At 41.1% G+C, this 24,960-nt stretch overlaps 1 protein-coding gene across 1 annotated transcript in view; it reads right to left on the bottom strand.

The window, feature by feature from the left end:
• ENPP3 (ectonucleotide pyrophosphatase/phosphodiesterase 3) overlaps positions 1-24,960 on the bottom strand; it is a gene marked incomplete at its 5' end in the record, with an annotated part of 88,039 nt that overhangs the window by 17,310 nt on the left and 45,769 nt on the right. The window contains 5 exons of the mRNA XM_045294308.1: positions 7,477-7,631; positions 14,028-14,079; positions 18,590-18,768; positions 19,744-19,831; positions 23,616-23,682. Coding sequence (XP_045150243.1) covers positions 7,477-7,631; positions 14,028-14,079; positions 18,590-18,768; positions 19,744-19,831; positions 23,616-23,682 — 541 coding nt within the window. The remainder of the gene's footprint in view (positions 1-7,476; positions 7,632-14,027; positions 14,080-18,589; positions 18,769-19,743; positions 19,832-23,615; positions 23,683-24,960) is intronic.

Raw genomic sequence — 24,960 nt, 5'->3', positions numbered from 1 at the left:
AACTTTATACATACATTTTTTTCTATACCTAATCCATGTTCTAAAATCTTATTTGCAACTCACTTATTCACCAGGATCATACTACAAAAGTGTGCTCCCTAACCAAAGTGTTGAAAGTCATGCAGAATTCATGATTATTCTCTTTCAATTTAGCGTGTCATCATGGGTAAGTGGGCATTTGGATTTGCATTTGGATTTTTCCAAAGATATTTTTATTTACATGGCCTCTAACTACACACAGAGGATGTTTGAAATCATTTTTAAACAAGAAGTCGAAGTTAAATTGGAATGATTGCTCTATTCACTGTCTAACACTCAAAGCAAAATCCCTCCAGTATCTAGAATGTCCGAAATCAATTCACAAAATAAAAGGCACTTGCACACCGAATATGATATTGATAGGCAGGGAGGGACCAAGTTGTGGTGTAGGTGTTCAGTGCTGGTGACTGGGTTCCAACTCAGAGTGACCCTATGTATAACTGTGGTACAGAATGGGGAGCAATGGGGAGAAACGATGATTCTAAGAGAAACAATACAGGTTCTGCCTCCTTCATGTACTGCAGCAGTCTGTTGGGAAAACATTGTACATCTGTTGGTTAAAACAGTAGATGGAGCACGTTGACTTTCACTCTCTTTTGGAATCCCACTGAAATGACAGCCATGATAAAGATACCAGAGAGTGGAGAAAAAATGTTCAAGAGCTGGAAAGCCAATCACAGACAGTGAGTGCGCTCAGAGCCTGCTCTTGGGGGAAGCATAAGGAAGCAACTTGCTGGGGTGGAAACCCAGTCAGGCCTTAGAACGTGGAGTCTCTAAAGGCAGAGGATGTGAACAGGGCTGGGAACAAGAGCACAGGTTAGCCTGTAAAAGGAGCCGGGCCAAAGGTTTACTCTCTGGAGAGGCTGCCAGCCTGAAAAACACAAGGCACGGCTAGCTGAGAGCAAGAGAGCCATCTTCCAAACAGTGAAAGAAAATAAAATCGCCATACCGAATGAAGGAAACTCCCCCAGGCTGGTTGTCTTGTGTGGGTTGCCACTTTCATACAATGGCTCAGATTAGAAAAACCCTCCTTTTTGAAAAACTTAAGCCAACTCATGCACAAAATGACAGATACTGGCAGTGGGGAACCTTAACACAATGCCTGGGTCCCTTCTTGACTACACTGTAGTAAAACCCTTCAGCTGGCAAGCCTCAACCATGTGCTTCAGTCTAGGATCACATGCCATTTGATGGATGTGAAGAAAACTGAAAAGAAAAAGATAACACAGGAAGCAGACGAAAACCCCTGTTTCAGAGACATGAGAGTATATATGGCATCCAGGAAGAAGAAATAGAAAGCAATAAAAAAGGGACGGAGGAAACAGAAAAACTATGGATATTTAGAAAACATGATAGAAATAAAACATGCTATAAGATCTAAAAGATGAAGTTTCTGATAGTTTTCACAAAGTGGAACCAAAGACAGAGCTAGAGAATTTAATGGAAACAATCCACATGGGGGCTCTGCAAATGGATTATGGGGTTCCATTCACAGCGTTCTGCAAACCAGGTGCTTAGAATTTAAGCTCCAATAAAATCCCTAAGAGTTGTATGAGCCCCCAATAAAATAATTTTGTAAAAAATAAAAAATAAATAAATAAAATTCCCTCCTCTGAGCTTGGATTTTATTATTTACAAACTTTGGACCACACAGGCTGGTGCATTTCTTCTGTGTGGACTTGGCTGGCCCTCACTTAGATGGCTGCTTGTTTTAGAATAAGATTTTAAGATGCACAGATGTGAATAGCCTTGGCCTTAGACAGATGACATCAGAAAGTGAATTAATGTAGCTATGACTAGGCTAAATGCTAACATCATATCATTTGTTTTCCCTTTGGACTCATTTTTAATTTGTTCTACTTTTTATTATTTTCTGGTTTTATTTAGGTTGAAGTTTTTCTATGTTTTATTTTGTTATTGTGGTTGGGGAATATTTTTGTATGATTTTCTTCATACGAAATCCAAGAGAGGTAAACCAGAAGAGATAGTAACTAGGATAATATTTTCTTAGTGTTCTGGAAAGGGCAGTTGGGGGACTTGGGGAGCGAATAACAACTAGCATAAACATGAAGAAAGTGCTCTAAAATTGAGTGTGTTGATGACTGCACATATTCAACTATATCAATATGTTCAATCCATTGAATTGTATGGTACATTGAATTCTGTCAATTAAACAGTTTTTCTTTTTTAAAAAAATGGTAAAGGTAGTTTGTTGTTTCTACAAAGAAGAACAGGGACATTACGGTATCCGTCCATAAAATCTAACATCCTAACAATTTTGAAGGGAAAATCTCTTCCAAAATTCTCTAAAAAGTCAATCAAATTATCAATTAAGTTTACAGGTTGATATCAATGAAGTGTTTTGAGTCTCCAAAGAACAAAAGAGGCACTTTCCCTTATCCTTTGCTCAGTAAACTCTTGGGCGGCAGAGTTCATGAAAACAAGAAGTAGATCAAGGCCCACAAAGATCTTTCATGCTTTATTGAGACGATTTCATTCACCAATCATTTAACCCTCCTTCTGAAGGCAGAGCCTGGGAAGCTAAAACATTTCTTTATAGTTTTTAAAAACATATCACAGTAAACAGTTATGCTTGACCAGTTTTCTCCATTTCGTTTGAGAGTGCCCATAACGTTGTTTTACAATTGAGAACGAGGATATTGGTTGCTGACCGAGTCAGCCCCATAAACATCCAGAATGTGGTTATCACGTTCCTCTAAAGCTCTAGTTTCTTAAAGCATATATAACACATAAAAGTTGCTATCGACATAATTTCCACAAAGGAAAGAGAATGAAATGCCTCTGTTCCAACAGTTAGAACGATAAGAATACAAGCACTTATTGTAAATTTAAATGCATAATGCAATGGTATTCGTGTCAAGGGAAATATTGATACATTATTATAATCTCTTTAATTGAAACATGATTTCAATACTAAAACATGTAGTCTCATTGAAGTAATTAACGATAGGAGCTATGATCACACAATTTAGTTGAGCAAAGGTGTTTATTACTTTCTGTATGAGGCAGATGTGCAGCTGGGAGAAATGGATCCTGATATCTTTCCCCAAAAGCACAAAGCAAATGGTATATTCTTCCTACTCTCTAACCTCCTGTGATGTATTTCTTACATTCCAAATGTGAACTATCTATGGAAGTGCATCAATATGGGCAAAGGCAGGATATAGTCTCTTTGGGAAAGTGACATTATGCAATGGTTTTCTAGAAAGATGGAAAGAAGAAAAGACCAAGTCATTTCTGAGTCTTGGTCTCAGAAATAGATAATAGTGAACAACTCCCATACACACTTCAGTACTGGCATCTTTTTAAGATTCCTTGGATTTTTTTGAAATCAAGAAATTAAAAGTCAGAAAAACAATAGAATTTAGGTGCTCAGAGATGTCCTGAACTCCCTAGCCTTTACAATTATTTTGAGTAAGTGAATTATAAAGACAGGAAAGAGTTCTCTAGAGAAACAAAACCAGGACACTTATGATGATAGATGATAGATAGATAGATAGATAGATAGATAGATAGATAGATAGATAGATAGACAGATAGATATACACCATGAAGGAATGTAATAGCTAATTAACCCACACAGTAGTACAGAGGGCTCAGTTCAACTCACTTCCGTGGAACAGTTAATATTCTGGAAGTCCTTCAACTCATAAGGGACACTAGGTCCAAGGTCAAGGAAGCAGACAGCTGCGTCTTCCCCAGTGCAATGCAGGCAGTCTGGCCACAGACAGCAAACAGCAGGTGGATCACCAGCAGTCAGCCAGATGACAAGTTCCGACAGTCCCAATCTCAAGTGATAAATACATCAGCAGCACGGGGAAGCAGGTCTCCAAGGAATGTCAAGCTTTAGCGCCAGGATCCACAGGTTGGCAGTCCCATGGGTAGTATAGCTCACAGGTTGAGGCAGAGAAGTGTTGGCCCCAGGCTGGTCTGATCACCAAAGAGCAAGAAAGGGAGACAAGGAGCTTGCCGAGCCATTTGTCTCTTTGCCCTCCAATCAAACTGTGACCTTATTAATCCCACATGTTACGATTGGCCAGGTTGGCACAATAAAAGTATATATTACACTAAGATTGGGCAGGGAGATCTAAACATCATCGTCTATGTGATGTATTATAAAAGCAGGCCTCTATGCCTGTTGCTATAATCCCATTTTGGAAGGAGCTTTCTACTATGCTAACAGACAGGATTAAAGTGGGAATAAGTCTCCACCATGTTGTTGTTCTTGGTGCCACTCAGTGGGTTCTAACCCATAGAGGCCCTACGCACAATAGAAGAAAATGCTGCCAGTGTGCTTAATAGTAGTAAATCATATGATTAAGAATTATACTAATATTTCCCTTAGTACTATTTCCATTTAATTATGCATTTGAAATTATAATTCTTCCTATGCTTCGTCCATTGTTGCAGATTTTATATTCAACTTTTCACCTAGCATTAGGGGGAAAAATCATTTGACATCTTCCTACTGAGCAGGGCCAGAACAAAGCCACATATCCAGCCTGATCAACCTTAATGACTTTTGAAGCAGTTGTTTAAGAGTGTGATTTCAAATTACAGCTGCTTCCCCACAACTCTTTTGAGATAACAAAAACAACAAAAATTAGAAAACCCACCAAACCACAGAAAAACAAAAGCTCCATTAAACTTAGAGGTGTAGGCCACTTGGGCCCATGTGCCCCAAAGCGCTCATTTAAAGTCTGATTTCTCAAACACAGAACCAATTTACAACGATTTTATGTGAATCTCAAAACATCCTTGTATGTAATTTTCGTGCACCACAACATACTAACAGAGTAATTTCTGAATTAGAAAGCAGAAAATTGCTAGAATTCCACCCTGTCACAAAGCGGGAGAAAATACAAGGGGTTCTGTGGGATCAGTGAAAGGACAAGAACATTTGGTAACAAAGAAGCTAGTTTTAGAACAATAACAAAAAAGAATTGTACCAAACGCTCAGGCTGTTTCTTAGCCCGCTTGAAATCGCCCGGCCTTTGGTTTCCACCAAAGCTCATACCAAGTCAGGAATGCAAGACTCCAGGGAAAGTACTGAAAACACAAACAGACGTTCCCTTCAAGGCCACACCATCCCCTGTAACGGATCTGTTTTCACACCGAGGACCGAATGAGGAATAAGACTGACCTTTTTGAGATGTCACGCACCCCCTCCAAGAAAAACAAAACCATTAACAGCATCGGAATTGTTTTAAGAAATGTGACGTGCTGAAATCACGAACACTTTGGAACCACCAGCCACACAGATGAACTCAGGCAACTAACATATTTACCACCTTGGGATATCAACAAAGCTCACACTGTGCTACCAGCAACCACAATTGAACTGCTTTCAGCTGCAGAGTTTGGCTTTCAGAACACACAAAGCTTTAATTAATAGTGGGACAATATGCTTATTTTTCTAAAAAAAATCTTGAATTGGAACAAGAAGAGTAGACAAACCGGATATAGCCAAGTCCATACTTCCTGTCTACAAACATAGGAGAATATCTGTATCCTTCATAAGAACACAAAGCTAGAGATTCCTTTCGTTACAGTCTCTGAACCTAAAAAGCTGCGATGATCTCCACAAAAACCACTTTCTAATTTATTTACCAGTCTGCTCAGAAGAAAATCTTTGTCTCTAGATGAAAAAATAATAATAAGAGGGTGATGGATTCAAGCAATGCAGTCATTCAATAAACATGGACTAAACAATAAATAAACCATGCCTGCCCTAGAATGAGGTAGCCCTGGGGTGCTGTCCGATGTGCTTTAGACTGTTAATCGAGAGATCGGTGGTTCAAACCTGTCAGCCACTCTGTGGGAGAAAGATGAGGGTGTCTGTTCCCTTAAAAGACTTACAACCTCAGAAACCCTACAGAGGCTCCCTATGAATTGGAATCCACTTGAATCAACTTGATGGGCATATTTTTTTCTATTTGTTTGGCCTTGAAAGAATGCTCAAATTGAACTTTGGCAGGCTTTTGATTTTTGCTGTAATTTATATGTCCCTGATAGCCAATACAGTTTTCTCCCCAAGCACCCAAGATGCTTAACATTCTCTTGTTTATTCATATATAATATTTATTCACTACTTGGGATCTTAATGATTATTGTGGATACTTCATTACTGATTTCTTCTATGAAATGCAACCAGCTATGTTTCACATCACATCTTTGACTTTTCATCACACACTAATATTTATGTAACCAAATTATTCAATTTCCTGTTTTTTTCATCTTGTGTTTTTAGAAATCCTCCTTGACTCCAGTGACACAGAGACCTGCACAAAGGAATATGTGGACTTGCTATTCAATTGAGGTCTCTAAATCCAGTAGCAATTTAATTTTGTGCAGGACAGGCACCAGCTGCCATCAAGTTGATTCAGACACATGGTGAGTCCATGTGTGTTAGAATACAGTGTGCTCCCTCCATAGGGGTTTCAATGGGGAATTTAGGGAAGTAAAATCACCAATCCTTACTTTTGAAGCACCGTTATTGCAACTCAAACCAGCAACTTTTTAGTCAGCGGTCAACCATTTGTACCACCTAGGAACTCTCTACGGCATGAAGTAGTGAGTCGATTTCAACCCAACCCCTGCCCTCCCTGAGGTTTGGCCAACTGTTCCAGTGACATTTATTGAAAAAGCATTTAACTAGAGAGTGAAAAGAGACCAGGATTTGAACAAGTGAATTCCTGACCTCAATTTGGAGCGATCAGTCACAGAACACACCTGTACACCTACATGCCAGCTCTTTCAGGGAAGGGTTGGACCTTGTTAACATGCAGCAGGGAGTAAAAGATTTGTTAAAGGAACTAAAAAATCAAACAAAGCAAAGTTCTAATACTTCTAATCCAGTAACTGTCACCTTCCATGTGCCTCCGTAATACATTTGGAGAATAACAAGAGAAGTGCGCACCTTTGTTCTCCCGTTAGCTTCTGTTTGAAATGTTGCTTTTTCTATCAGCTAATCTCACCAATCGGCCCGTTGGCCTGTAAACACTACCTAATTTCAAAATGTGCTGTTTTACTATTTTGCACCTCCCAAGCGCCTCTAGGTTATATCTGCTACATTACCTTACAAGTCACTGGCTGGCGGGCTCTCTTTGGGGTCTCCATCGCAAATGAAGGTTCCACTCTTAGAATATGCAACCAGTTGGTGACCAGTGGACTCCAGCTCATGATGACCTATGTCTATGGGAGTAGAACTGGGTTCTCCAGGGTTTCCAATGTCATTTTAAATAGTCATTTGCCAGGACTTTCTTCTGAAGCACCGCTGGATGGACCCACACCTCCAAGCTCTGTGTTAGCAGCTGAGCTTGCCCACTCTTTAAACCATCCAAGAATGCCTACACTATTCAGGCATTTCTAAGTGTTTTCCTCAGCCTGGCTGGAACAATGGGCGCAGAAACTTACCGGCTTAGGGACGGTATATGAACTCCACATGGGCATCCTGAAGGCTTTCCCAAAGCCACTGACATACTCTCTGTGGTACAGGAGGCAGTGGTCCTTGTCCTTCTGCATCACCCTGGGCCTCCCAAATGGCATATTTTCTTTCTGTGTTGCTGTTACTAAAATGAAATAACAACAACAACAAAAATATGTAAAATCAGCAAATGCTTCTCTGAGTACAATAACTACGGCTACTTAAGGGCTTATTATGTGTCAAGTACTCTGATAAATATTTTACATAATCTATTTTTATTCTTGTAACAATACTATGAGATGGGTGTCATTATTCCATTCCTGGTGGCACCGTCTGAAAAACAAACAAACATTTGGCTGCTAACCACAAGGTCAGTGGTTCAAACCCACCAGGAGTTAAATGAGAGAAAGATGAAGCTATCTGCTCCCATAAAGATTCATGGCCTGGAAACTCTGTATCGGGTTCCTATGAGTGAGAATCAATCTGATGGCAGTAGGTAGAGATTATGAAACACTGAGACTTAGAAAGTCTTAGCATCTTGTCATCGAGTAAGACACCGAGCAAGAATGTCAAGCCTGCTTTCTCTGCCATTTGTTTTCAGAGCTCCAAGGACATTTTAGAAAGATACAGACTCAAATAGGACCTATTTCAATAATTATCATAGGAAATACATTGGGATTTTATTTAAATAAGCACAACCTAGCCCCGATGACATAGTGCTTATGTGTTGGGCTGCTAAGGGCACAGTCATCAGTTTCAACACCACTAGCTGGGGCTGTCCATTCCCGTAGATAATTGCAGTCTCAAAAACTCACAGGGGAGTCCTGCCCTGCCCCCCATGCTCTCTCCGAGTCAGAGTCGACCCAATGGCAGTGATTGGGGGGTGGTTTGAGAGAGCCCTGGTGGTGTAGTGGACTTGCGTTGGTCTGAAACCACCAGCTGCTCTGAGAGAGAAAGAGGAGACTTTCTATTCCTAAAAGAGTTACAGTCTTAGAAACCCACAGGGGCAGGTCTATCTAGTCCTGTAGGGTTATTTGAGTCAAAAACAAACTCGATGGCAATAAGTTTGGTTTGGTTTGGTGCTATTATAAAATAAGAATTCATCAATTACACTTTGATTAATAAAAACCACAAACTATTTTTGCCATGGAATAAAACTCAGAACAGAATATTATAACTCACAAAATTTTGAGAAAATCTTACTGTGTGCCAGGAACTATTCTAAATGCATGCACATATACATTAATTTAATCTGCAAAGCAATTCTCTATAGTAAAACTCAACTCAATGCCATGCAGTTGATTCTGACTCATAGCAACCCTATAGAAAACTGCCCCTGTGGGTTTCTGAGATGTTAACTCTTCACAGGAGTAGAAACCACATGTTTCTCCTGAATTCTAAAAAGTGGGCATCCCTATTTTACAAATGACACAATAAGCTCCATACAACTAGAAAGCGGTGAAGGCTGAAGGTGAACCTCTGCTTTCAATGCCACGCCTCTCCTGCAAACCCACATGAGCTGATGGGAAGGAGTCCTCATAACATGTGGCCCAGTGAATGTCACATGTTGTGTTTATCTCTCCTTTACAACCAAGTTTGCACATTCCTCTTGTCCATACACTATGTGAAGACACAGGAAGCGGCCTGTAAGAACACAGGCACTTTGCTTATTCCATATCTTTCTTCTTTTTTTATATAATGAAAATGCATGTAATTGAGGGAATAATTTACAAGGAAAACAAATTAAACCAGGTGGGGCATTGTAAAAACAGTGTTGTGTAGCTCCTTCCCAGATATCTTTTTAAAGGGGAGGCTTGCAATCTTTTTGTGTAATTGGCAAGATCATCACTCTCTTAAACTTTGTGGGCCATGCAGTCCCTGTGGCGGCACCCCTGTGCTGTTGTAGTGCAGAATGGCCGTAGACAATAACTAAACAAAGAGTAAATAATGCCGTATTTATGGACAATGAAACTGGAAACTTATATAATTTTCACATGCCACAAGATAGTCTAATTTTGCTTCTTCTCAGCCATTGTGAAAGGAAAACCCCCTTTCTAGTTCATGGGCTCTCTGAAAGTAGGCAACAGGCCAGGGTTGCCTCAGGGCCAGAGTTTGCAAGCCCTGTGCTGGTGCTTTGCTACCTTAAGTGAAGTCAAGGGTCTAGAAGCCCTCACAGCAAACGGCACCTGTGGAAATATGTGTTCTCTAACCTCACCTCCGACCTACAGAAACAGACTATACGCTGTTTTGTGTGTGTGTGTGTGTGTGTGTGTGTGTGTGTGTGTGAGAGAGAGAGAGAGAGAGAGTCCCCAGATGATGAAGATGCATGTTAAAATTTGAGAAGTGCTCACTGAGAGAGAAGCCCTAGTGATACAATGATCAATTGCTTGGATGCTGGCCCCAGAGTTGCCAGTGCTAATACACCAGCTGCTCCACGGGAGAAAAACCTGGCAGTCAACTCCTGCAAAGACTGCCTGTCTTGCCAACCCTGGGCAGCACTTGACTCCATCGGATGTGGGTGCAAGGAGTCAGAATTCAACTTGACATTAATGAGTTTAGTTTTGATGGTTTTGTGTAAGATTCAGTAACTATGCTGAGTTATATTTTCCTATCTGTGTTATTAATAGTTTGACATGGTGGCTGTAACCATCAGCTCAAACCTAACATAAATGTTGATGGCAAATGACCAAGCAGTGTTTCCTGCTGTTACACATAGGACTGCTAGGTTTCAAAGTCTAACCTAACTCAACTAACAACAACAATATATACTAAACATTCACTTTTGTTTTTCTTGGTGATGTGTGCTTTATTCTACCTTTGCCTAAGTGTACATAATCTGTTTAAAGTTACAAAGCCCTGTACATACATTACCATAATTGATCCTCCCCCGCATTCTGAGTTAATTGATTATTCTCAGTTTACATAAAATATATCAGAGACTCAAGAGGACTAAGTTGCTTGCCCAAATCTATCAGGAGAGCAGAGTGAAATGAATGATGGTGTGTTTTTCAGTTGGACAGTTGTCTTTTTTTTCTACATCTCTCATGTGACTTCTCTAAAAACTACTTACAGCATTTAGACATATTTTTCTAATTAGTTAGACTCATAAAATCTCTCTAAATAAAATGCTCCCAAATTTATTTGGCCTACTGCCCCTTTTTCAAAATTTTTTTTACTCAATGTCTTCTGGGCAATGAAAACTTCTGTGCTATAGCCCACAATCCTGGAGGAATTACTGGTGTCTGTTATTAGTGCCACACCTGGATCATCCCTACCCCCACCCCACTTTAGAAAACATTACCTAGAATCTTAATTCAAAATATTCTTTTAAAACAGAATTGACTCAGATTTGATCAAGTGCAATGAAGCCAAGAGGAATTACTGAGAGGCAAATGAAGGTCGAACATGATAGTGGGACAGGGGGAAAATAGAAGGAAATAGAGGAAAGAACTAGGAGGCAAAGGACATTTATAGGGATATAAATACAGGCACGTACATATGTAAATATATTTAAATACAATGATATGGACAAAATCTATGTACATATATTTATATGTTAAATATTAAGGTAGCAGACAGACATTGAGCCTCTACTCACATACTCCCTCAGTGCAAGAACACTTGTTGTAATAACCTGGCATTCAGTGATACTCACCCTCTGACACACTCACTAAAGACAAAATGGGTGCATAAGCAAATATAGTGAAGAAAGCTGATGGTGCCCAGCTATCAAAAGATATAGCGCCTAGGGTCTTAAAGGCTTGAAGATAAACAAGTGGCCATCTAGCTGGAAAGCAACAAAGCCCACATGGAAGGAGCACTCCAGCCTGTGTGATCATGAGGCGTTGACAGGATCAAGTATCAAGCATAAGGAGACCCCAAACAAACAATCATATCCATGTGAACAAGGTGGGGTTGAGCGGAAACCCAAAGCTCATCTGTAGACAATTGGACATCTCCTCACAGAAAAGTCACAAGGAAGGGACAAGCCAGTCAGGGTGCAGTATAGCACTGATCAAACATACATTCCTCTTTACCTTTAATGCTTCCTCTCCCCGTACTATCATGACCCCAGTTCTACCTTACAAATCCGGCTAGACCAGAGCATGTACACTGGTACAGATAAGAGCTCTGATCACACAGAGTACAGGACAGATAAACCCCCCAGGAACAATAATGGTCGCAGCCATGCCATGAGGGTGGGGGGGGGGGGAAGGTGGGGACAGAAAGTGATAAACCCTTGGCCTTCTGAAAAATACTAATTCAATTGGTCATTGTATGCTAATGGGAGAATGGCAGATCCCTCTACTATAAGGGTACCTGGAATCATGGTGGCCCCAAGTAGATTCTTCTGGGGTCACTCTGAGTGTCCTACCACCTTTTGGCTTTTGTTACCCAGGGACTGACAGTAGAGAAGTCGCAGGGAGGAAATTGAGAGCCAGTGGGAAGGGAGAAGTAGATACGGGAACTTCCCAAAGAAAGACTCTCGTCAAGAATAGAAGCCATTCCAGCAATCCTTCTACACTGCTTGTGGGGCTGTAAAATAGTGCTACCACTGTGTATAACAGTGAATAACTTCCTTAAGAAGTTGGAAAAAGAAAAACCACATGGCCCAGTAATCCCTCTACTGGGTGTATATCCTAGAGAAAGAAGAGCTAGGAACAAATAGATATATGCATACTCATGTGCATTGCAGCACTATCATAATAGCCAAAAGATGGAAACAACTGAAATACACCCACCAATAAAAGGACGGATAAATGAACTGGGGTCCATAGACACAATTAACCACTGTGCAGTGTTACCATGCAATGATAAAGAACAACAATGAATCTGTGAGATGCCTCCGAACATAAATGAACCTAGAGGTAATCATGCTGTTGAATTAAATCAATTACAAAAGATAAATATTATATGAAACCATTATTACAAAGGGGGAAGTAAAAGCTTTCACACACACACACACACACACACATACACACACACACAAATATTCTTTGATGGCTACCAGGGGTAGGAGGGGAAGGGAGAGAAAATGAGTAACTGGAGGGTAGGCACATAGTACAATCAATGAAGGGGAAGGCAGTATACCATGAGATGGAGGCTAGCAAAAAATGAAGGCAAAAACACTGAGAGGATTACACAAGCTTAAGACAACAAAAGAAAATATACATACAAACCTTACATCACAGTAATAGCAATAATCTACAAGTGTATGTATTGATAGACACAGACCCGAAAGCTGAATAGATGTAGGCAGAGAATCTATATACATATAGAAGTTTGACAGTGGATATTTCTACGAATGTGTTTATCTATGCTGCAATTATAAAGAAGAGCATAATGGAATGAAATTATGAACGCTTCTTAGCCATAAGTAAACACTCAGGGAACCCTGAGGCACTGGGCCTGGAGGTTTGGGGCCATAATCCCAACAGGCACCAAGGTCGAGCACCAAGACAATGCTCTATATTGTACCCTTGTGAGTAGCAACAGGAGTCTTCAAAGCTCCCATGAACAGCCATCTGAAGGGCAACCAGCCTGGCCTCTCGCCGTCCAGCGCAAAGAAGCGTGAACAGAATCAAAGACAGGGGAAACAGTTCAGCCTGTGGACTGAAGGCCCACTCAGAGCTCCATCCCCAAGACCTCGAGACCAGATCTAGATGGTGTCTCCTCCCATGACTGACCCCTTTGCAAGGGACCACATTAGCAGGATCTGGATTGAGCGAGAGATAAATATAGAGCAAAACTCAAAATTATACAAAAGACATCAATCAGGCTTACTGGTTGGATAGAGACTGGTGGATACTTTGAAAAACAAACAAACAAAAGCCAGTGCTATGAAATCACTTCTGACTCACAGCAACCACCCGGGTAGAGTAGAACTGCCCATAGGTTTCCATCAATCTTCAGGGAAGCGGGCTGCCGCATTTTTCTCCCGGAGATAGGCTGGTGGGCTCGAACAGCAGACCTTTAGTTTGGCAGCCAGGTGCTTTAACTACGGTGCCATCAGGACTCTTCATTTAAAAGACAACAGGTAATAATAACATTGCTATAGGCCAGGAAAAGTTCTACACTCTTTCCATGGATTAACTCTAATCTTTACATCTACCTGGCCCAGGTATTACTGTTATTATAAAGCAGGAGACTGAGGCTCGCGGGGGTTAAGTCATTTTCCCCAGATGACACCGTCAAGCCTATTCCCATCTAAGAAAAGGGATAGGTGGCTGCAGGTGAGACATGGCCATTTCAAGGATTTTGAGTTCTTGGAATCGTAATTACCCCACGCTTGCCACACCTGTTATTAGATCTGATTTTTCCTTTCTATGTATTGGCAATAAACTCTCTATTCAAAGGGCTTGGCAAGCTTGTTTTTGAGAATCAGACAGTTAATGTCTTGTTTTGTTTTGAAGCAGTCCTGGCAGGAAACTAGTTCAGGGCTGCTCAGCTCAGGAGGAGCTGGAAGGAATCAGGAATCGTGAGGCAGTGAGAAGAAAGACGGAGTCGCCCAGGAGACTTACCATGCTTCCTATCGACTTACCTTCACTTGCGTTGAGATCCAGCCTTTGATTCATGCGTCTTAGTTCATTCTCCTGCGAGTTAACGGGAAGGGAAGGGAGTAAGTCGAAGTAATCACACACATTTTAAAGGGGGATTAAGGGTGTTTCTACATGCATTATAGGAAGGATTTTACACTCTCTGCCATTGAGTCCATTTGGACTCAGAGCAACTCCATGGGACAGAGCAAAACTGCCCCTGTGGGTTTCTGAGACAGTAACTCTTTATTATTTTTTAAAAATCATTTTATTGGAGTCTCTTACAGTTCTTATAACAATCCATACATCAATTGTATCAAAGATATTTGTACATATGTTGCCTTCATCATTTTCTAAACATTTACTTTCTATTTGAGCACCTGGTGTCAGCTCCTCTTTTTTCCCTCCTTCCCCCCACTCCCACCCACGTGACTCCTTGACAAATTAAAAATTATTATTGTTTTCATATCTTACACGAACTGCTGTTTCCCTTCAACCGTGTTTCTGTTGTTCATCCCCCTTGGTGTGTGGGGGGGGGGAGTTATGAGTCGATCATTATGATTGGTTCCCCCTTTCTGCCCTTCTCCTCTCACCTTCCCCTACCTTCCTGGTATCGCTACTCCCATTTCTGTTCCTAAGGGGTGTATCTGACTTGGATTCCGTGTGTTGTGAGCTCTTATCTGTACCGGCATACACACTCCTCTCTAGCTAGAATGGAAAGACAGGACTGGAATCATGATAGTGAGGGATAAGGAAACCTCAAAGAACTAGAGGAATATTGTGTGTTTCATCGGTGCTATACTGTGCCCTGGTTGACTCATCCTTTCCTTGTGACTCTTCTGTGAGGGGATGTCCTATTGTCTACAGATGGATTTTGCGTAAATGTTCTGACCCTCCTCATCTAATTCTCAACAATATATCTTTTTGGTTGTTGTTTTGGGTCTTCTGGTGCCTGTTACCTGATCCCATCAACACCTCCCGATCACACAGGCTGGGGTGCTTTTTCTATGTGGGCTTGTTGCTTCTCAGCTAGATGGCTGCTTATTTAACTTCAAGCCTTTAAGACCCCAGATGCTATATATTTTGATAGCCAGGCACCATCAACTTTCTTCACCACATTTGCATATGCACCCATTTTGTCTTCAGTGAGCGTGTCCGGAAGGTGAGCATCACAGAGTGCCAGGTTGTTAGAACAAAGTGTTCTTGAACTGAGGGAGGGCTTAAGCAGAGACCCAAAGTCTGTCCACTTCCTCAATGTGTTACCATAAAAATGTATGTACATAGGCCAATACCTTTATTTTTATGGATTATCTATCCATAGCTTTGCTTCCTAGATCTTTCCACTGCTTCCTTTTACCTTCCTCTTGCCCTACCATCACATTCTCCCTTCTTCTGCCTCTTAGTAATTCCTCTCAGCTAGATTGCTGCTGCTTCAGTACCCCCGGGATCTCTACTCCCTCCTCGTTATTGATTTTAATTCCCAAGTTGTTCCCCCATCTATGGCGCTGTCTGTTCACTGCTCCTTTCCTCCTCCACCTCCTCCCCCCCAGGGGCCTCTGGAACCTTCAGTCCCATTGCTTTCTCCTCAGACTTGCTTCCCATGCCTATCTTATATTGGTAGGCAAATCAATAATAACAGAGATAAAACAAAAAGAGTACAAAAGACTGAGGAAAGAAAAAAAAACCTAGAAAAAAATTTAAAAAACAAAAAAAGCATACATATTTCCAAATCTGTCCCATGTATCTTTATAACTATCTCTCCACTGATCCTGGGGGTTTCTGGGAATTGCCGCTCCTAGCCTGACATCTACTTGGGGAGCTCCTCAGGTTTTGTGGCTTGGCTTTCTTCCCATTGCTGATCTGTTATGTTCCCTTCTTGGTTCACCCCATTGTGGGGTGGTCAGACCAGACTCACTGCCGGCCATGTGTCCCCAGGATTGCCCTCTATCACAGTATGCTCCGGGGAGCGGACATCATGTCTCTACAGTCCTCTGTGCCTATGCAGCTCCGTGCAGGGCTGTCATCATCAGGGCTCAGTGTGGCAGTATGGGGTCTCCTCCCTTGCCCTCTCTTTTTCCTTTTGGTTTTGCTTCAGAAGAGATAGTAACTCTTTACAGGAGTAGAAAGCCAAGTCTTTCTCATGGCGCAGCTGGTGGGTTCAAACTGTTGACCTTGTGATTAGCAGCCCAATGCATAATCACTATGCTACCAGGGTCAAAGAGGTCACACTGACTTGAGTTTTGAATCCAGTTTTGTCAATTACCCTGAAATATTACTACTTTCTGTATTTTTTTCTATGTGGGTTTATAGCGATATAATTGATAACAGGACAAAGCATTTTGACCACAGCTACAATCTGTCTTGGAAACGAATGGCCAGATTGCTCCTGAGAGACAAGGATGGTGGGACTTGGTCTTACATACTTTGGACATGTGGTCAGGAGAGACCAGACCCTCACATGGTTGGTGAAGTAGATGGACAGTAAAAAAGAGGAAGGCCCTCAAGGAGATGGATTGACGTAGTGGCTGCAACACTGGGATGGAGCACAGGGACAATTGTGGGGATGCTGGCCCAGGACTGGGCAGTGTTCTGTTCTGTTGGGCACAGGTTCATTATAGGTCAGAAATGCCTCAGTGGCACCTAATACCAACAGCAACAGAGTCAAGTCCTAATGCTGGAATAGCCGCGTTCAGCATTTCTCAAGTCGTAATGTGTAAGTCACTTGCGCGGCATGTGAAAATGCAGGTTTTGAATGAGAAATCCTGAGATAGGTTCTGGGCTCCTATATCGCTCACAAGCTTACAAGTGACATAGGATCGGCAGTTCGATTCTGAGTAGCAAGGGATAGTCAAAGAATGTGGAGTTGGAATCTGGATCAAGTCTCTTTGACACTGGGCAACGCACCTAACATCTCTGAGCCTTTCTAATCTATACACAGGCAGTGAAACACCTGCTCTATGATGTTATTTTGAGGATTAGCGAATATAACATCTTTGCTCACTCTTGGCTGTAAGAAATACTGCTTATCTGAGGCAGGAATCATGTATTTATGTTAACAATCAGATTTTGAATTTGGCATAAGATCTACCTTGGCATTTGTCTTAGTTTGATGGATCCCGGAAACCTGAGCTCCAATTTCATTCTGAAATTTTATCTGCATCCATGTGCAGCTTCTCATGAGTGAGCTTGGTTCTCATGCTTTGATTCTCTAAGTTTAGGGCCTCCCCCAAACTAGAATCTCACCTTGTTGACCTCTCTTGCTCCTGAGTCTGGTGCCTGTTCCTCTACAATGACCTTCCTGATGCCAACTGTCTGTTGGCCTGCTTCCAAGTGTTCCCACTGAGGGATTCTCCCTATCAACTCCCTGTCTGAGCTTATCTGGAATAAGGCCAGACCTCTTGTGAAGGCCACGCTTTCCTGTGGGCATTTCCTCTTAGTTGACACCGCAGTATCTACCTCAATAAAAATTCATTGCTGTCAAGTTAGTGCTGACTCAGAGCAAGCCTATAGGACAGGGTAGAACTGCCCCTGTGAGTTTCCAAGACTGGACGTTTTTATGAGTAGAAAGTCCTGCCTTTTCTCTCAGAGCAGCTGGTAGTTTCCAACTGCCATCCTTGCAGTTAGCAGCCCAACTTGTAACTACTACACCACCCGGACTCCAAGCTACACCTGGGGGTGAGCTCAATGTCAGATCCCTCTTGTCTGAGATGCTTATTCTGTTCTAACAACCACCCTCGGCCATCTGATTCTTAAATCATAGAGGAATGGCCTATGAAGGAAATTAAAGATAGATGCAAGTTTCTACTGTTTATTTCAACAGTTTGTTACTTCATCATACTACTATGGATTGGAAAATATTGCTTCCCATATTTAAAAAAAGCACATATTCATACTGAATCTTGTATGCCTTATAATCTCTCATTCACAGATAAGGTTCAAAGACTTCACATACTTAGTAAACACTCTCTGTGGCAGTTACATAATTTTATGCCAACTTGATAAAAGAATGAAGGGGTGGAGTCTAGCCTGTCAATCAGATCACAGCGTGATGGTCCCTCCTTGTGGGCATGACTTTCTCATGAGGATTCTGGGACCTCCTTCTCCTTTCCTGGAGGCAGGCCACACTCTCTCTCTATTACACATTCCTGTTGACAAGCCACATGGAGCCACGCTGATGGCAGCCAGAGAGAGCCCTGGAGATACTTCCACTGCCACTGGACCCACAGGACTTTCCACCCACCACCCTGTGATCTTCCTGCATTCGACATCATTGCATGTGCTACATGAGTCTGAAGAGGAATTCATGGACTAATATCGGACCTAAGGGCTAATATCAAACTTAATGGATTTGATATGGACTGGGATTGGGATGTTTTCTTAATATACAATTAGTCTTGGATATAAAACTCTTTCTTACACACATGTGAGTTGGTCTAGTCAACCCAGACCAACACATTATCTGAGACAGGACACAGAATGTATGCCAGCTCCCCTGGATATCGACCACCTCAGTTATAGACTAGCTTGCCCCTTTACATTCTGATAGATGCATGAAGTTATTACTTACGTCTTGTAGCTCAGCACATACGCAATTTAAAGAATCTGTGGGCAATGGATCAGTGAAGCCACAAACAGAAGACTTTGACACTTCCTCTGGATGAGATGGTTGATAAAAAGGTTCCTTTAGAAGGTGGTTTAAACTGCCGTGGGAACCATTGTTTGGTGCCGGGTGAATGCGGAGGAGATCTGAGTTAAAAATAAGTTTAGATCAGTTTGACGTGAGAAAGCAGCAGGAGGAGAAAGCACACACTGGCTCTTTTATTTCCTTTAATCAATTCCCTTTGAATGTCACTGCATACTGCATGTGCCACTTCGTTTACTGACTTTCTTTTCCCAGAGTTTCCACTGAGGAAGGGCCAGTTTCTGTTCCACCAAAGAGAAGGATCATTCACTTTGTCCCTTAAACACATGTATCCTAACTTTCCAGTGCGAAAGGCTATGTTCTTAGTGGGGGGAGGGGGGAGGGAGGGAAGCTTAAAGAAACAAAATGATTAACAATCTTACCTATTGCATGTTAGTTATTTAAAATGCTTTAATGACACAGATACTTTGCAAAATATTAAACTACAAACATTTTGCAAACATCGTCTTTGAAGTGGCTCTTCCCAAGACCCACCAAATAGATTTCTATAGACCAGAAATCCTGTCTATTCCCTTCTAATCATTCTCTCTGAGAGCCAGCAGCCTGGACCACCAACCCAGCCCTGAAACCCAAAAATTACGTTATGAAGGCTGCATTAGGGTACTGTAAAATTGCTATTTTGACATTTCTTAATTAAAGCCAGTGGTGAGATTAAAAGAGACTATTGAAACAGATTTCTATCAAAACTCCTGGTGGAATTGCAGCTTGCTGGCTCCTCTTTCTCCTGCAGAGCAGCTGCTGGGTCTGTACTCTTGGCTTTGCACTTAGCAGCCCTCCGCTCAGGCAGCAGGACTCCTCACATTAGCATGTAGTAGCTTGTGCATTGAAAAGCTTGGTTTCCTGAGAGCTAATGTTTATCAGTTACTGAAAGCTGTCAGATAATTCTTCCTCATCTTACTACCTTTTCTTCTTAATACACAGGGTCCTGTCTCTGGGGTTTCATTGATCACCAATTCCAAAACACATATTGTTAAACCTATAGCCATCATGAACTGCTGTGTTTAAACAGACAGACTCACCGCACAGTAGGTTATAGATTTCAATATTTTCAAATGGTTCCACTTCAGTCTTCTCTTTAAAACCCGGCCCGTGTGCCAGGAAGATAGCCTAGACCATAACAGATATACTTTTTAAAGGTACCAGCCAAACACACATTTTATATCTTAGCCCTTCTATTTGTAATGTAGGTCTCTGTACAAAATGTTTTTGGCGATTTGAAAATGACTTCTGAATCATCTCTTCTGTAGTCATGCACGAACCCCAGGCCTAAGGAGTCCGTATTGTCATACTGACTTCTTCTCTGTCTACCTGCTTCTAGAGCATCTCACAGCTCAACAGGATAAGAGAGCACAACAGTGGACAATTGGTAGCAGCATGATTTCATAATGTTTGGACAATCCATCCTGGAAATTTAACATGAGATGACATTTCTTTCCATACTCCTTGCCTATGACTGTTCAAAAAGGTAAATATGTAACAAAAGCATTAAAGTTTCTAAGCACTAAATGTTTGCCCCACTTCCTAAGCCACTAGTTTCTAAAATGTGTCTCCCCTTTACTTTCAGGAAAAAGAAACCTAAATATTTTGCTGTATATTTCATTAACACTAACCAAGTGGATTATTTACAACACATTTAATTCTTTAGATGATAAATAACCAGAAGAAAAGTGTCAAATCTCCATAAGCAATTCCTTTCTTTTAACAGTGGTGTATATAGTCAGAGCTGTGTCACAAATAGATGGATGCACACCCATGCTCACTGCAGCACTGTTCACAGTAATGAAATAATGGAAACAACAGGAGTGCCCATCAACAGATGACCGGACAACGGGTCGCGGTCCATATGCACATGGAAAACTGCACCACCATGAAAGAATGCCCACAGGTCTGAGAAGCACCTGGTGGCATGGACGGGCCTGGAGGACATTATGCTGAATGACATTAGTCAGTCATAAGATGACAAGTGCTATGTGAATGCACTATGTGAAAATTCAAGAAAAATTTTTACACCAAAGGAAACATTCTTTGAAACTTAGCAGGAGTGGTAAGGGAAGGTGAGGCAAATCACTCACTAGAGGGAAATGCATATGAACTTGGGAAGGTGGAAGGTGAAATACCGTAAGGGGATGGTTAGCACAAATGGGTGATGGCAAAGGAGCACACTGGGAAGTGCTTAAGAGTGAAAGGCAACAGAGGCAAATACTATCACAAATACTATTTTGCAGAAGCCAAAAGCCAGTGCCGCAAGCCGATTCTGACTCATAGCAAACCCAGATGGGGTTTCCACGACTGCAAATATTTACAGGAGTTGATAGCCTCAACTTTCTCCCCAGGTTTGGCAGGTGGGTTTGATCTGCCCACTGTGTCCTCAGCAGTCTAATACCACCAAGGTTCCTTTCTCTGCAATAATAGTAACAACAATAATAATAGCACTAGCAATTTCCATGGGGCTACATAGGGATATGCAAGATGAGTGTGGAAAGGGACTAGAAGTGCACGCATGCATGTAGATAGGTCTGACGGAGGATGTTTCCACATACGTATTTGCTTATCTGTTCTGCAAATATATCCATGAATATGCTAGGGCACACAGGTTGCAAAGTTATGAAAACTTCTTTTTATTTTATTATTATTTTTATAAATACTTTTATTGGGGGCTCTTATCATAAACCAATTGCATCAAGCACATTTGTACAAATGTTTCCAACATCATTTTCAAAACATTTTCTTTCTATTTGAACCCTTGGTATCAGCTCCTCTTTTTACTCTCCTTTCCCTACCCTCCCCAAAACTTCTTAATCCTAACCAAACACCTTGAGAGAGTACGCTGCTGAGCCAGGGGGCTTAGGACATCTTGGGGGACATTGAGGTAAATTGGCAAAACATATAGCTTTAAGAAATCACTCGGGTCTTCAAAACACGTGAGAGGGTATCAGAGGTGCAACAATTGGTTTTCTCGTCTCCACACCATGCCCCATGCCCCCCATCCCCAGCAGCAGAGAACAGTGATGGAAATTAAACTCATGGAAATCATTAGTTCAAAGGACTATTGAGCCCCCAAGCCTCGATGCCCCCGAGATATTACTACCAACCCCTCTGAAAGGGATCACGAGAGAAGGTCCTGCAGAATGGGAGAAAAATGTGGAACAAAACTAAACACCACATGGTAAGACCAGGCTCCCAGGTGAAACCTGGTCTTCCAGGTGGACAGTGGTGGGACCCTGAGACTATGGCCCTTTGTCCCCCTTCAGCCCTGGAACTGAATCCCCACCCCACAAACCTTTCAACACTAGGCCTCTAAAGTGACCAGTAACAGCAGGGAGGTGCCTACTCCTTAAAACAACCCATCCTAGGAGATCAAAGGGGCAGCCTTTGATCGCAGGCCAAGTTCAGAAGACAGAGAGGAAAGCAGAATGAATAGAAACAGGAACTCATTTGTACCAACGTGCTTTACACAATCGATGTGTGTGTGGATTGTGAGAAGAGTTGTATGAGCCCCAATAAAATGATTTAAAAAAATTCCAAGGACCACACACACAAAAAGAAACAGGAAACTCATGGAGGAAGTGGGAGGAGTGTTGTTGCTTTGTGGGGATCACAATTAATATAATGAAGCAAAATGTATGCGCATTGCTGAATGGAAAATGGATTTGCTCTGTAAACATTCCCTAAAATCGTGATTAAAAAGTTAAAAAGCAAACAGTGACATGCATTTTTTTTCTCCCAAGATAAACAGGAAAGAATTTGAAGCATGGATTTTTCTTGCAATAATTAACTCAATTCTCATAAACTCATGGTGCCCTACTTAATAGAAAATGCTGTCTTATCTAGAGATTAGGATTCTGGTGGCATAGTGGTTATGAATTGGGCTGCTAACTGCAAGGCCATTAGTTTGAAACTACCAGTCCCTCCTCAGGAGAAAAACGGGGATTTTTACTCCCATAAACAGTGACAGTCTCAGAAACTCAGAGAGGCAATTCTACCCTGTCCTATGAGTCAGAATCGACTAGATGGCAGTAAATTTGTTTGGTTGGGTTATCTAGAGATTTAGGTGAGACAATTAGTTTGAAAAAATAATGAATCAACCTACAGAGGACTAGCCAGTGGCATATGACAGTGGGCACCTCCATACACATTCTTCCCATGATACCACACATTCCGCCCTTATCAGTGGCTACAGCTAGGCGTTATATTTTTTAGGAGTAAATTTTTTGCTTCAGGGCTCATTGCCTAGTCCTTTTCTTGATCAAGTTTCAATCCCCAGAGATCTTATCTAGTCGCTGATCTTTAAATCATTAATGAGGTCTAAAATTCAATGATTTTAATTCTCAGGACAGACTTTCTCAGTAATGGCCAATTAAAACCAGTCTCAAAGTTATTTGAAACTTAATATATCCAGGTAAATACAAGGTCTTCCCAGACCTCTGCCCACTACCTGCAAATCAGCTGCACCCAAGAGTACATTGGCCTCCCTGTTAGGCACATCCTCACCCCGGGCCTTTTGTCCTGACTGTGAATTCTGCCTCTGAGGCATTGGCTCCTGGGATATTGCAAGAGTAATTCCTTCATATTCTCTAAGGCTCTGCTCAAATGGGATTTTCTCAAAATACAACTTCTTTAAAATACTGTCCTGTCCCCATGCTACCCTGAAACACTCCTGATCCCCACCTTTCCCCTTCTCACCATGACATCTATCACCTAACTCACTATGCCATAGATTTATATGTGTTTATATATTGTGCTCAGTACCTATATCCTCGGCCAGAATGAAAATCCTATAATACTCAGAAGCTTTGTCTTCTAAACAGAGGTATTCAAGTGCCCTGGACAGGATTGATCACAAAATAGGTGTCAACAAACATTTGTTCAAAAAAAAATGCAAGTAACTCACCTCCATGCTCTTAAACTCGTTGTTATAACCATGATTGCCTCCTCCACAGAATGTATATGCTTTACTCCTACAAAGAAAGAATGTGATTACAATGTGATCTTATATACTAGTTTAGACCTTTGCTGAAAATCGGCTTGAATGGATTTTTATGTAGCTTCTGGTGTTGTATAAGTAGGATTTTTTTCTTTCAAAAGCAACATAAATATACTTACTACCATGTCAAATATACAATCATAGAAGAATAAGCAAAATAGTAGGGGTATTTCAGGGTCTAGGGATAGAATTCAAGTTTTCTGAATTTTGGATAGATAAAAGTAATTGCAATGGAATATATATGTCTGTGTGCATATTTACATCTATAGCTATAGAATGGAATATATATGTGTGTGTATCTATCTATCTATCTATCTATCTATCTATCTATATATATATAGAGAGAGAGAGAGAAAGAGAGAGACAGACAGACAGACAGACACAGAGAGGCAAAGACAGAAATGGAGCTATATCATCGTCATGTTCACCTGTACCTTTCCAAGGATGCATGATTAACAATAGTTTGATTCATGCTACTTTGAGGATTTTAGTGCTATATAAAGAAATCTTCAGGATTGGAAGAAATAATAATTTCTATTTTGCAGTGGAGATATCTATGGAAAAATATGACTATGAATAAAGAATACTCAAGGTAAGTTAATGAAAACATTGGTTCAGAGATGCTGTCTATTCTCTAAATGCAGAGTTTATTTTCAATTTGGGGGATTTTCTTTCATAAGCTATGCACACTGTCTATTATTTGAGTCATCCTGTTTAATGAATATGTCTTTGGCCAACTTTTTTGAATATTAATTGTTGAAGGGAGCAAGGTCAGCAATTGTATCAATAGCTTCTATACTGAAAAGACAGAAAGAAAGAAAAAGATAACTAAACCTAGAGATTTTTCCCCAAAAAACCACTTCATTAGGTAATCCAGACACCACACCATTCCATAGTTCAATCACATAAACCTAGAGTTTTCAAAGCAAATTATAACTAAAGGTTATAAATTTGGCTTCAGAATGGCTCAGACTCCTATTTCTAAAAGTTACTCTTAATGAGCTATTTCTCCTTTGCTTTCCAAATTGGAGTAAGTACACATGAATATACATAAAATATATATAGATTTTATACTGAGGGCTCAACTGTTAAGAGGATTAAAAAATCATTGTATAAAAAATTACATTTTAAAAATGTATGACTGATTCCTACTCAGTTTTAAAACAGAACTCTGTAAATGCCCTTTGCCTCCTAGTTCTTTCCTCTATTTCCTTTATTTTTCTCTTGTCCCACTATCATGTTCGGCCTTCAT

This window comes from Echinops telfairi, unplaced genomic scaffold (assembly GCF_000313985.2).
Source record: "Echinops telfairi isolate 266 unplaced genomic scaffold, ASM31398v2 ScPeMD7_3533;HRSCAF=4204_0, whole genome shotgun sequence".
NCBI classification, from domain to species: Eukaryota; Metazoa; Chordata; class Mammalia; order Afrosoricida; family Tenrecidae; genus Echinops; species Echinops telfairi.
The sequence above is the reverse complement of the archived record's forward strand: the minus strand, read 5'-3'. Positions and strand labels throughout refer to the sequence as shown.